The 13,746-nt window shown below is 52.1% G+C and overlaps 1 protein-coding gene across 1 annotated transcript; it reads right to left on the bottom strand.

Annotated features, from left to right (window-relative positions):
* Positions 1-2,595: 2,595 nt before the first annotated feature.
* Positions 2,596-11,375, bottom strand: ANP32E (acidic nuclear phosphoprotein 32 family member E). Its single transcript, XM_048288935.1, has 7 exons — positions 11,143-11,375; positions 9,442-9,591; positions 8,812-8,934; positions 7,961-8,123; positions 7,050-7,204; positions 6,127-6,178; positions 2,596-5,276 (listed from the first exon to the last, which is right to left on the bottom strand). The coding sequence occupies exons 1-7, from the start codon at positions 11,194-11,196 to the stop codon at positions 5,209-5,211; spliced, it is 765 nt and encodes a 254-aa protein (XP_048144892.1). The 5' UTR covers positions 11,197-11,375; the 3' UTR covers positions 2,596-5,208.
* Between the last annotated feature and the right edge of the window lie 2,371 nt (positions 11,376-13,746).

Raw genomic sequence — 13,746 nt, 5'->3', positions numbered from 1 at the left:
GGCCCAACCAAGAGACTCAGAAATAGATAAAAATAATTCAAGCATCATTTTTATCTTGTAAATTCAGATCTCGTTCTTCGGTTCAGACCTTTGCAATGGGTATGACTAGTGAAACTTGTGTATTTTTAGCATGCAGCAGGTCTTGCTGCCAAAATCAACAACAGCTCTGTTTGCTGTAGAATGGGGCAGTTTTCATTCTGAGATTTCTCATTACTCCATCCTGCAGCTCAAAGGATTTTAGTTTTCTCCAAGGCCAAATTCCTGAATTCATGGGATTCCACAAGAATGTCAGCTTCCCCATTCTCACATAAAAATATAGATGAGGAAAGTTGAAAGTGAGCTGCCTGCAGGCTGGGCATTGAGAGACCCTCGGGGTTTATATCCTCAACAGTATGAGGTTTTTAAAATTAATTTCATTTGAGGGAGAATAAAGGGGGGAAAAGGGTAAGTGGTCATTACGGAATGTGTGGGAATGGCAAGGGATAGTTCTAGTAGTTCTTGGTCACATTTCATACCAAAAAAACCCTCCCTTTTTTGAAAGTCTGACCTCTGGGAGCCCCAGACCATCACTCCCCTGGCCCAGGCACCCGGGTCACAAAACTAACCCCAAAGCCCTTCAGTACTGTGGCTGGGTTGAATTAACCTGGAATTGGGCAATGGGATGTAGGGATGTAGGTGAGAAAGGGGAAGAGTTGCCTCGTAACCTGCACATGCCACATTCCCCTGGGAAAGTAGGACCAATTTGGGGGACATTAGGAACTACATGGCAGCAGGAGCTGCCTGAAAGCACACACCTTGAAGCTCTCTTGCTACTGAGCTTAACTAGGCAATCTGAAGAATTTTATGAGGAATTTCTTCCTATTTTCACCCGGCGCGTTTGTACCAAAGCCTGGCTGAATTTACCCTTCCTCACGCGACGTTGATAACCACCTTCGGGATCACGGTTTGTATTTTGAGTATTTTTCTCCGCTTGGATTGTGAATCACGTTGTTTTCCACCACCGGAATGAAGTTCACACAGCCTGAGGTGAAAAGCCTCTCCTGAAGGCTGGTGGGGAGCAGGGGCTGTTTTGGGGTGGGAATGGGGCATTTCGAGGGAGAGCAGAAGCCGTTTTGCGGTGGAAATGGGGCATTTGGGGGCACTTCCCCCTCACCGCCGTCATGAGGGGCCTGAGGGGCCGTGGGCGGGGCGCCGCGCGCGCGGGAGGCGGGAAGGCGGGGGGGCGGAACTGCGGCAAATCTCAGCCAATCAGCGGCGGGGTCGCGGCTCGGCCCCTGCTGCCCGCATCTGGGGAACCCCGTGAGTCGCGGTTTCCCGCGCTCGGGGGCCCGCGCGCCCCCTCAGGCGCTTCCCTAGGGTGGGGGGGAAGGCGCCCCGACCCCTGAGGAAGGAAGAGGACGGGAAGCAGCACCACTGGGAGGGGGAGATAAGGGCCGGGGAAGGAGCAAGAAGGGGTACCACAAGGCAAAAGCCCCGGGAGAAGGAGGAGGAGGAAGGAGCAGGGCGGAAGAAGCGGCCCGGCCGCCCGCCGATGGAGGGCGGGGGGGCTGCCCAGTAGGACAGTCGGCAGGCTGGGCCGCTGCTGGACCATGGGGAGCGGCCGCATCCCTTGGTCCCTGCTCAATCCTATCCCGAGAGCCCGGGAGCGACAGGTGCCTGGCGCTGTGGCAGCAGGTGAGCTGTGTAAACAGAAGCTGGGGCAGGGAGAGCCGGTTCCACACACGTCCTGACAAGCCGAGGAGCCCATCAGCCACACCGCAGGTTTTTCGTGGCTTTGAAGATGTGCCCCGACAGCACTCGAGCTTTTTCCTCTCTCCTTTGCCATCAAAGTGCCATATGACAGCCTGGTTTTACCTCACCCACCCGCACCCCCACAGGAGGGATTTAACTTGTTTAAAGTCATCCTGAAACTCAGGTTCCCTGTTTGGCTCCAAATCCAGAGGGAAATGGGTGCACAGGGTTAGAGGCGCCAGTGTGGGGCTTCAGCTGGAACTGCAATTCTTCCCCACCCTTTAAAACTAACTAAATAAAATATCCCAGAAAGTCACCACCCATTTCTTGCCTAATTGCTCATCCAGCAGCAGAAAAGCCTGTTTGCCAAGGGCTTTCTCAAGTGCATCCAAGGGATTTTTGCCGGGAATGCTGGACTAATCCCAAGATAAAACAATGCTCTCTCTAGCTCGGGAGGAGCAGCAGGGTTTTTTTAAACATTGTTCTTGTGTGAGGAATAATTCAGCACCAGACTTGGCTCAGGCTGCCAGGCACAAGGCAGGATCTGTGAAAAGCAGATCTCAAGACTCACCCAGAGTCGGATGTCGATGACATCTGTGTTAAACTCACCTGGAAGCACTCAGGGAACCATCCAGGTTCTCCAGAACATCCTCAACTGTTACAACGTTACCAAGGACTAAAGCACCACACATCCAAATTCCATCCCCAGAAAGACACACCAATTCTGCAGGTTTCCACCCCACTTAAACGTAACAGGAAAGAAAATTCCCTCTTACTCCATTCCTTGAGAAACGTTCTATTCTCCACAGGTGGACATACCCCGAGAAGTAATCCAATACAATAGTCTCAATTTATTTGAAATAATTCGGTTTGAAAACTTTTTAATTTAAAATTTACAGCACACATGGGGAGGAAACATGTTTTGTTACAACTAAAAGTTACCAGAAGAGTGCTGCAGGGCTGTTGTCTTTAATTTAACACTGTCATGGCTTTATTCAAAACACAGTTGCACAAAATCAGTTACTCCAAAGTTTCAGGAAAGAGTCGGAGAAGGAACCGAACCACACTATATACAGACTGCCATACAAAGAGCATTAAAATAGGACAAAACCTCTACAAAATATAAAACCCACCCTGACGTATTTGCATGAAAAGACCACCCACCAAGCAAAAAAGTTTCAAAAGTTATCTGGAGGCTCTGAATTCCTCGTTAAAAAACGCTGTTGCTGCATGCCGAGCGGAGGACAAGGGACCGGGGATGGTGACACTGGGACAAACAGATTCTTGGGGAGTTGGGTTTGTGAGGGCTCAGGTTCCACGTGGTGGCTGACGCACGGCACTGCGGGTGTTTGGGAAGTGGGAAGTCTGGCCTAGGGAACTCTGTCTGGTCTCAGGAGCTGGACTCGCTTATCCAAACAAGCCCACTACCCACATAATTTTAATCCATCAAAATAGACTCTTTTTTTCCATTTAAAACTAATTTTATCTGCATCAGTAACAGTTAAGTAAAACCCTGACATGGAGGTGCTCTAACGTACACACTTATAAATAACGAGTTTCAATCTAAAGACAGTGAGCAAAAGGATGGGAAAACACTTTTTCTCTCAAAGCTGAGCACGGAGTGAGTGCCTCGCCCAGAGCCTCCAGGACATGACAGCTGTGCACTGACCCGCCCAGGACTCATCACAAACACAGGACTTGGTTGTGGCTGCAAAGGAAGTTTCACCACGACTTTTCTAGTGTCTTTAGAGATATTCCTTAAAAAACACAAAGCCCAAGGAGCCAGTTGTTCCCGAGTGTGCCACTGCCCACCTGACTCCGCTTCAAGGCCGGGAAGGTTCGGCCCCGCTACACAGCTACAGGAGACACCCAGAGTTAAGGCTCTAGTTGGGGGGAAAAAACCACACACACAGGGAGTGGGGCTTTGCAGAACTTCAACCCTGCACGATCTAAACTCCACTGAAGAGCTGGAGGTCACACTGAACTAGTGTGTGAAATTCCCAAGGAACATCCACAGGGAACCAACCAGGTGATGAGGGACTGACTTGCTTAGGCCCAGGAACCTCCTTCTTCCCACCCGCAGGCTCTCCCCAGTTTCCGGCAGCTAGTGACAGCCAGGACAGATACAAAAATAAGTCTCTGGAATAAAGCTGTGTGTGATATTTGGTTCAGGACCTATGTGAGACAATGTCAGTCAGTGTGATACCGTGACTACACTGTGTGAAACCCAGATCACGCCTGAAGGAAGAATGCCAGAAGTCAAAATTTGTTTCCAACAGGAAAGATGATACATTGGGGCAGATTAGGAATTACAAAGGCTGCTAGAAAAAAAGCTTCTCTGCACATCCCCCATGCTTGCTCCTGACGTGTCTCTGCAGCCACTCGATATAAACCCCCAAATATTCCCAACTGTTATACACAAACCAAGCGTTTTGCCTACAGCCAGATTTAAACAGTTTAAGAGGTGACGTGCAGAGAAGGGCCAACTTGGGTTCATCCTTCCCTTCAACAGTTCTAGGAAAGCTGGGGGGGGGGGGGGGGGTGGAAAACAACACGCTTGGAGGAGTTACCCGTTCACTTCTGCATCAGAAATGCATATTTCATCTATTTTATACATTTTATAGCCATGAGTGGTGCAGAATTCCCAGAATAACAATGCAAGAGCAAAGTGAGTGAAGGTTTAACAAAGATTTCTAGCAAAAAGGTTTAAAACTACACATAGTTACTCTGTTAATACCTGCAGTGACAATGGACTTGGGAGAAAATTTATGGATTGCAACCCTTTAAGGACCACAACTCTTTCAGTTTGCCAAAATACACCCTTGAAGGAATCTAGTGAATACTCCAAACACTGAACATTGGAGCAAGCAGGAAAACAAAAACATCTTCTGAAACGCACTGTGGCTTTACCCTGGAACACCCAAAAGAGAGAGGAGCCTTCAAAACAATCACAGGAGTCACTTTTTTAAAAACTTAACCATGGGTGTCATCCAGTTGGGGGTTTCCAGTTGAATCCATGGAAATCTTGGCCTAGAGTCAACTGATTTAAGAGAGTGGGGAATTTGCGGTAGAACGTTTTTCTATTCAGCTTTTTTAAGTGTAAAAACTTTTAAAATCCTGAATGAAAACTCCCAGTATTAAACCCATGTGGCATGGGGTTGGATTCAGGGCTAACAATGACCAACACAGCAAGATTGTACGAAATTAAAGAGCTCCAAAGAAAAGTCGGGGGGGGGGGGGGGGGAATTTGCCAATGGCTTCAATGATTATAGGGCTGAAAATTGTTCTCTACAGAAGGTTCCCTATGGGCTACCAGAGCTTATCTGGAATGATAAAAAGGGGCAGGAATAGTAAAACCACACTTCTGCTATAAAAAGTTAACATAGGATTTCTGTCAGGACATCTATGGTACATGGACATACAGAGCTGCATAATCACTATTGCGTCTTCCATAACTGGAGAGTCTGGTCCTGCAAATTAATCTTCCTCTTCCTCACCTTCATCCTCGGGCTCTCGTTTCCTCTTCTCCCCTCGGACGCCCTCTGCTAAGGAGAGAGGGATGCACACAGCCCATTACGCTCTGCCCACACAGCACCGAACAGCCCGGTGACAGCAGCGGGGAGCGTGTGCGGTGCAGACGCGTTCCTGGCGGAACATCCCTGCGTGACCAGCACCAGGATCCTGCACAATATCCCCGAGTTTTTCTGCAGGAAAAGGCCGGGCTCGGGTGGAGCGCTGTGCGCTCTGCTGGCGGGAGCCCGCAGTGCAACGCCGCCCCCTCCAACCCGTGAATTCCCCAGCAGCCGTTCCCTGGCCAATGGCCCACCCTGACTCCAGGGCTGCATTTGTACTAAGTGAAGAATTCGCACTGCTCCCTCAGAATTCCCGTTTTTACAAGTGGAAAATCCAGCTCCCAAACCTGCTCCACTGAGCCCAGCATGTGGAGGAGATGGGAGCTCAGCTGGGGACAAATTCTGGGATTTGTCTTTACAGAGACGTGGAATTTTTGATGAAAAATCTTATTAAAAAATACTCCAGTAAGCCACTTCTTGCAAACAGAACTTTGTTCCTGTAGTAGAATTGCTTATGGAGAAGCCACTTTCAGCTGGATAAAGGGAAAGCTCCAGCTGCTCCTGGCTGTCAGGCTTTGCCAGCAGAGACTCTGGTGCACTTGAGAGATATTTTCAAGGTATGTGAATAATAAGATGCACAGCAGAGTCCCGCTCCTCTCTGCATGCCTAAGAGACAATGTCTTTCCTTTCAGAAAACTGTTGTTTCTTCCTCACTTTTACTTTACTTTTATTTTGTTTTTGTGTTAACACACATGTCCCAACCCTACAAAGAATTATAAAGAATTGATTGTTTCAGTCACAACTTGAATACTTAAGCACTTACCTTCTTCCTCCTCATCACCTCCTTCAACATAGTCATCATCATCCTCTTCATCCTGTACAAAAATTGGGAGACATTTTTACAATTGCTGTTTATCAAAGTCTTGCTTCCATGATGATCCCAAGCAGAAATCCAGGAATTCCCTGCACTTTCCCCACCAGGGCATCAGTCAGCCCCAGAGTCTCATTTCTTTGCTTTTCTCCACTGTTCACTGCCTTAAGCCAGCTCAAGGTTATTAACAAATTAACTCTGAGACAAATGCCAGCAGCTCTAGATTTCCTTTGAACCCGCAGTCAGTAAGGGCTTGGAGGAAAAAGTGTACAACAGCATCATCTTCCCAAGTTTCTGTGAAAATGAGTAAGTTGTTGTGTTGGTTTTTTTCGTCTTGTTCTAAAGCTGATAGATGAGAAATGCAAACGAATTAACCATCAGCTCCAGAGAATTCGACAAACTCAAGTCTTGTTTTTATGTCCCTCTGCTTGGTGGAATTTTATACACGGGAGTGTGACAAGTCAAAATGGGAAAACAGGCCCCCGATATTTGTCCTTGGAATACTGGAATTAAACCCACTCCGCATTAACTCCAACAGGAAGCAAACTCTTATCAAAGAGCCAGTACTGGCTGGCCACAGGAGCTTTTGATCCAAAACATGGGTGCTGCTGGCACACACAAACCCCACACCAGACACGCTCTCCTGTCGAGACCCTGCAGCCATCAGAGAGGAGGACCTGACCAGGACCCAGGGATTTACTTCTGTCCTGTAATTTGTGTGACCAGTCTATAGCTACACGACTCTACTCATCACCTTCTGAAAGGTGGCTGTTTTCCGTGCTCTGGGAACTGTACCAGAACTGTTTTCCATAACCACAGAACCCCACAGGAGTTTCTCTTTGCTTTCTGCATTTGGCAGAATTTACAAACTTTACCTGAATTTCTTCTTTCATCAGGTATGAAAGACCAACTTCCTCCTCCTCTTCACCTTCCCCCAAATCTGAAGCTCCATCATCTTCATCATCTTCCTCTTCATATTCTCCTGGAGGCCCAGCTTCGTTCTCATCATCATCATCATCTTCATCCCCTTCTGCAGTGAAGGACACACATATAGGCCAGAAGGTCAGTTCCATTCACTCCTCTCTGAATATAGCAGGATGGGCTGGCTCTAATAGTTTTTTTCCTGAAGGATTTGGGGATTTTTACTGTTTTTTTCTAAATCCAGGCAACACATGGGAAATGACCATAATTGTAACCAAGTTACATCTTGTCTTTTTTTCCTCTAAGAAAGACTCCCAGTGTTTTTCCATCACAAGCTTCAGGCAAAACTCTCGATGTCTGAAGGAGCTACAAATGTAAACCCCTGCCAGCAGAAGGGGCTGACAGCCAGAAGAGCCCCCTTTAAGGATTGCAACTAAGGTGGGACCAAAAGGAACTATGTATGCTTTTGGATCTAAAAATTGTATTATACTGAAGCAGGGGGCTGAAGCCATTACCAAACCCTGTAAAGTCATAATTTTTTATTCAAAATAGCGTGCGTGTCCCCTCGCTCTGTATCACTCAGTAGCACAAAGGGCTTTACAGCTGGCAACAACTTCGAGAATATTTGTGCCTTTGCAAAAGTGTCTTTAGTCCAATTCCCTTAAGCCTAGGTGGCTTCTGCAGGACTGGAACCCTCTGATGGGAGTTTTTGCTCTGTATCAGTGCATTAATACCAAACACGCTCTGGGCTCTGCTCTTCAGGAACACAAGCAGAATTGCACTCGTGTGCTCAGGAATTCCCTGCGCTACACTGAGACCTTTATTCCAGCATCCCATTCCTACCCCGTTTGTTTCAGGAACTTACCGTCATCATCATCTTCTGAGTCTGGTGCCTCGTTGTCCTCCTGATCGAACCCATCCAGGTATGTGATCTGCTGGAGCAGCTCAAAGATGCTGTCCCTGTAGTCCTCGAGGTTTGTGATCTCACAGTTGAACAGGTCAAGGCTCTTCAAGTTCTTCAGATTTTGCTGAAAATAAATGAAAAGGTTTTTTCCCGTGGTGCTCCTGGATACAGCAGGGTCACAGCCCAAGCATAACTGAATTTACTTCGTCCTCATCCCTCATTTCTAGTCATTCTCCCTCAAAGTTCAGTCCAAGTTGCTGGCAGTGTCTGAATCCCCAATGAAGGCACTCGTGGAACAACTCCCACACAGCTCCCGAACCCCCACACTCCCCCACAGCTTGGGGGTTGGGTTATGTGTGCAGAGCCCAGTTTTGGACAGAAACCCAAATCATCCAGAAAAACAGGCAAATGGATCACCACTGGCAGCTCCCTTCTTTGCTTCACTGTCCCACTCCTGGCTGTATCCCACCCGTGTCTGAGTCACTTCACAGTTTAATGAAAACTCATCAGACAAACACGCCTTAACGAACAAGCACAGGGAAATCAGCACAACACACCTTGGCCACTTTTTCTTCAAAAATGAAACAAGCCAAACCATCTCTGATTTGGGACATCCCATTCCCGACACAGAAGCATTTTCCAGTAGGGGGGTTACACAAGCTGTCCTATAACCGTGGCACAGAGTCCATCAGACCGGACCAACCACAAGATTGACGAACCTTTGTACCAATCCATTGCAAAAATACTAAGGGTTCTTGATAGAAAATCGTATTTATTAAATCTCCCCAGAGCCCCTCCCACTTCATACTCACAAGAGCTTCCACAGTGCCAAGATCTTTGATTTTGTTGCCACTTAGATTTAGATATGTGAGATTCGGACATCTCTCTGCAAGGACCTCCAGGCCTCCAGAAATGACGTTGTCACTCAACTCCAGCTATTGTACAGAAAAAAAGGAATTAAACAGTTGGATTTTCAGCCTTAGATTCAGCTGCATCATTGTTAATTGTTCTCCCTTTAAGAGTGTAATCACTTTTGAAGACTCACCCAAGGTAACAAGCTTTGGCTGTCAAAAAGTTCCTTTAAATTGCGAATTATAAACTGTTCCTTAAAAGTCTCACGGGTTTGGGCACCTCAGTTTTAAGTTACCAGGACTGGAGTTCACTGCCAGCAATGAGCAACCCAAGGGCCTCTTACCAAGGCCCCCTGGTCAGCAAGGCATGGCCAACCTTCACAATGTCCACAGCCAAGCAGCTACTGCCCCAAGAATCGCTGACCAAGCCCAACTCGCCATAACCAACTGGAGACACCCACAACTATTCAGATCTTAAAAATACATTTCAGAGGCCCATGAAGCACCTTCAGCGCCACACAAGTCCAACCACGAGTGCTTGTCACCTATGAGTTTGCCGTCCCAAAGCACGGGCAGCCAGGAGATACCCACCTTCCGGAGCTTACTCAACGTGGGGAGTTTGGCCAGCGACGTCAGCTCAACATTGGCCATGCTGAGAAACTGGAGTTCCTTAAATGAGTCATTGAGCCCTTCGATTTCCCCGTTGCTGGACCGGCAGTTATCGAGCACCAACTCCGTCACCTGCAAACAGGCCAGCGAGGCACGTGTGGGTGCCACAGCAGCGAACCCCCACACTCACCTGAACCCCAACCCAGGGACTGGGCAGTGGCTGCTGGTTTGGGGCTTGATTTAAAATCAGACCAGACTTCTGCCCTGAAATCACCAACACCCACCTAATTTTAAAATTATGCAGCAGTTTCCCCTCCTCCAAGCACACATCAAACTCTGCAAAAACTGCCAGCTGACCCCAAAACTCCACCGATGGAGTACACTGGAACAGGTCCCCACAGAACCACTGCAGCCAGGGTGCATCAGCTGCCCATTACGCAGCCAACTGCTGACTTCTCCTCAGGACTCATCATTTAACTGTGCATAATCAAACTCATAAAACCAGTTTCCCTCTGAACCTAAAACCTTCCGACTCCAGATTATTTTCCCAGAGAGTCCTGGAGATTAACTGAGTTCAAATAAATAATTTCCTTGTGCCTAAGCCACTTGATAATCAATACAGGTTGCATACTTGCAGAAGCAGCAACAAGAAGCAGCCAACTATTTTAAAATTATTTTATCCAGAGTGGATCATCCACTCGGTAAAGGACAGGCACAAGGTGACTCTTCCCTTCCCTGCACACTAACAAGATTTTGGGAGTGTTGCAGACCCCCAGGGGCACGAAGCCAGCTTCCCACTATTACTTTATTTCTTTCATTAAAAAGACTCCATTATTCCATACAAACACCGAGTTTTAAGGAAAGCTGCTGGAGACAGAGTGAGGTTCCCAGCTTCGTCCCCGGCAGCCGCACGCTGGCAGCCCGAAGAGGCCTCTCCGGGTACCTGCCACCCGCAAACACGACTCGGTGGGTTAAATCAACAGTTTTGGGCAGATTTTTCCCCCAAAACCCACATGCGCCAGGTCAGGGAAAGCGAACGTCTCAGGACTTTACTCTTGGGACGAACCAGGCGCTCATTTCCTCAGGGGGAGGCCGGGGAGCGATGCTCCGGAGCCACGCGTGGGGCCGGGGAGGCGGCGGGGGCAGCGGGTGGCCCCGCCGCGCACGTGCGCTCCCGCGATTCCAGGGGCTCGGGGCTTCTTTTTTTTTTTTTTTTTTTTTTTTTTTTTTGGCTCCTTCCAAAGAAACGGGAAGTTGGAAGCGCGAGGGGACGCGGGAGGGCTGTGGACACCCCACGGCACGCCCGGCGGGGCGGCGGGCGCGGGAAACAAGGTTAATTATACTAATTAAAGGCGCCGAGATGAGCGACGGGCCGCGGCCGGGGCCGTCGCCATGACCTGTTTACTGCGGCCGGGGAGAGCGGCGGATTAACGTCGGGGGAAGCCGAGGCCGCCGCGCCCCCCGGGAACTTCGGGGCACCCCGAGGGAGGAGGCGGAGGGGGAACGCGGGGGGGGCCGCGGGTCCCGGGGCCGCGCCGGAAGCGCCGCCCGCGCCCCGCCGGGCCCTGCGCCACGGCTGACCCAGATTCGGCGGCGGTGCCGCCGGGCCCGCGCGCCCCGAGGCGGCGGCGACGGCTCCACGGGGCGGGGGGAGCGCGCCCCACCGGCCCCGCCGCCCCTCACCTTCTCGGGGGCCCGGTTCCGCAACTCCAGGTTGATGCGCTTCTTCATCTCCATCGCCCCCCCTCCCGCGGTTCCGCACTGGCGAGGGAGGGTGGCCGAGAGCGGCCGCGGGGTCGCTGCGGCTGCGGCGGCCGCCGGGAGCGCGCCGGGAGTGGGTCGGGGGTCGCCGGGGCCGCCCCGGCCGCGCCGCTCCGCCGCAGCTCCGGCACCGTCAATGGCCGCCCGCACACTGCGCCTCCATGACACGGCGCATGGCGCCCCCCCCCGGCCACGCCACGCCCCGGGGCGGGGCTTCCCCGCGCCGCGCCACCATTGGCGCGCGGGGCGCCGCGCCATTGGCCGCGCGCGCTGCCCGTCCGGGCGCGCGGGGGGCGGGGCTTATGCTCGCGCGCGGGGGGCCGGCGGGTGCGCGCGCCCGGAGCACGCGGGGCGGGGCCGCGCGCGGGCCCGGGGCGGCCCTGGGGGGGGGCGGGGGGCGGGGCCGCTGCGGGGCCGGGCCGGGGCGGGGGTCGCGGCCGCTGCGGGGCCGGGCCGGACCGGGGCGGGCCGGGCCAGGCGGGGGTCGCGGCCGCTGCGGGGCGGGGCCGGGCCGGGCCGGGCCAGGCCGGGCCAGGCGGGGGTCGCGGCCGCTGCGGGGCCGGGCCGGGCCGGGCCGGGCCGGGCGGGGGGTCGCGGCCGCTGCGGGGCCGGGCCGGGCCGGGCCGGGGTGGGCCGGGTCGGGCCGGGGGTCGCGGCCGCTGCGGGGCCGGGCTGTGCGCGGCCATCCCCGCCCGTGCTCCCTCTGGGGTCCTGCCCCGCCACGCCCCGTTGCCCGGCCTCGGGCGGGGTCTGCCCGCGGGGGCCGCCCCCGCCGCTCCCTCCCCGGGGAGCTCCGTGAGCCTCGGGGCGCGCGTGGGTCCCGTGCTGGTTCGAGGTGGGGAGAGGTTCGCAGCCCCGGTCCTGGGCCGTTCGGCGCCTCCCGTCGCTCCCGCGGGGGTCACACGCCCGGTGTCACGGGCGGGGGCCCGGGGTCTCACTCGCCCTAGGGTGCAGCGGCTTCTGGGAATTTGTGCTATTTTTGGTTAATTTGGGCGACGGCAGGACTGCCAACGCATCGGGGAGGGGAGACTTGTTCACACAGCTGGGGAATAGCCCGATTCCTAAAATCTGAGCTCCTCGTGGGGGGATAGATGAGACTCACATCCCACTCTGAGTGGATACTTGGGATTCGTATTCCCCTCGGGGTGCATATATGGGATTTATATTCCCCTCTAGTTGGATATATGTAATTTAGATCTCCCTGGGTGGATAGATGGGATTTATATCCCTATGGAAATTCTTTTCCTATTTAAAATGAATGAATGTTTCTCTATTGAAGCTTTTCTCCTGGAAAATGATCCTTGAAAAGAGCCTGCGAGCCGCTCATATCCCTCATGCCCAGGCAGGACAATTCTGGGACAAGCAGTTCCAAATATTTACATGTTGACTCTTTTAACTTTGGAGGCACAAGTAACCGGAGGCATTTTGGCAACTTGGTGACAGAATTAAAAAAACACAAAAACCAACAACCCAACATGGGAATCTCGGGTTTGTTCCGGCTTTGTGTAAACTCCATGGAGAAAATATTTCCTGTTTCAGGATCAAATGTGGAGAGGTCAGCCAAGGACTTTGTCTTGTATTTTAGAAAAGGGTTAAAAATGGTGTTGGAAAGGCCAGATATTGTGGATTCGGGAATGGAGGAAAAATGGGAGAGGTAAGGAGAAGCAGGTGAATGATTATCTACTTGTGTTTCGGATCCACAGGATGTGGATGGAAACAGTTCCTGTTCTCCACAGTGGAGCTGGAAAGGCTGACCTAAGGTCCGTGTTGATGGACAATAATCCATCAGTGGTGAGGATGAGAAGTTGGGAATTCACCGAGGGAAGACAAGAAGTTGGGAATTCACCGAGGGAAGACAAGAACTTGGGAATATTAAATGCAGGAGAGCAGCCCCAGCCCCCATCCCTAACTGCCTAAATCTGCGCAAAATCACCTTCACAGGTCACTAAACAGGGTGTTTGCAGGCCTGGAGCCGGTTCCCTCCTCACTGCTGGCTCTGGGTGGCTCTTCCCTGACTGTGTTTCTGTGTCCCTCACTGGTGCTTTTGGGGCTGAAACCCAAAAATAGCCCTCGTGGGCTGCAGCGCCCCCGGGACGTCGCTCCCGGATTGTGGGAGCTGTGCTGGGAGCAGGCGCGGCAGGATTTGGCGCCGGGATGGTTTGATAAGGAGCTGCTGGAAAACGCCAGAGACCTTGAGAGCTTTCTGCATGCTTCCTGCCGGGAGGTAGCTGGGAAAGGTTCTCACAACTGCAGGGAAAATCCTCTTGGCGTTAAAGCTGCTTATGCCGGCGGTTTGCCAGGAAAGCTGGGTGGCTGCTCATGGAGATGGTGGCTGTGGAGCCACCACCACCCTCCGAGTGGGGGGAAAAAGTCTGGGAAAGGAGCTTGTGAAAGAGCCGGGAGGATGGTGTCATTTTGGGACTGAAGGGGTCTGGGTGAATATTCCCAGCTTTGGGAGCAGAGAGGGCATGTCCAGCTGTCCATCCCTGGTGTGGTTGTGTCAGGACATCCCAGTCCCGAAACACC

Source organism: Corvus hawaiiensis, chromosome 29 (genome assembly GCF_020740725.1).
Source record: "Corvus hawaiiensis isolate bCorHaw1 chromosome 29, bCorHaw1.pri.cur, whole genome shotgun sequence".
In the NCBI taxonomy this organism is placed as follows: domain Eukaryota; kingdom Metazoa; phylum Chordata; class Aves; order Passeriformes; family Corvidae; genus Corvus; species Corvus hawaiiensis.
Note: the sequence above shows the minus strand (reverse complement) of the source record. Positions and strands in the feature narration are given on the sequence as shown.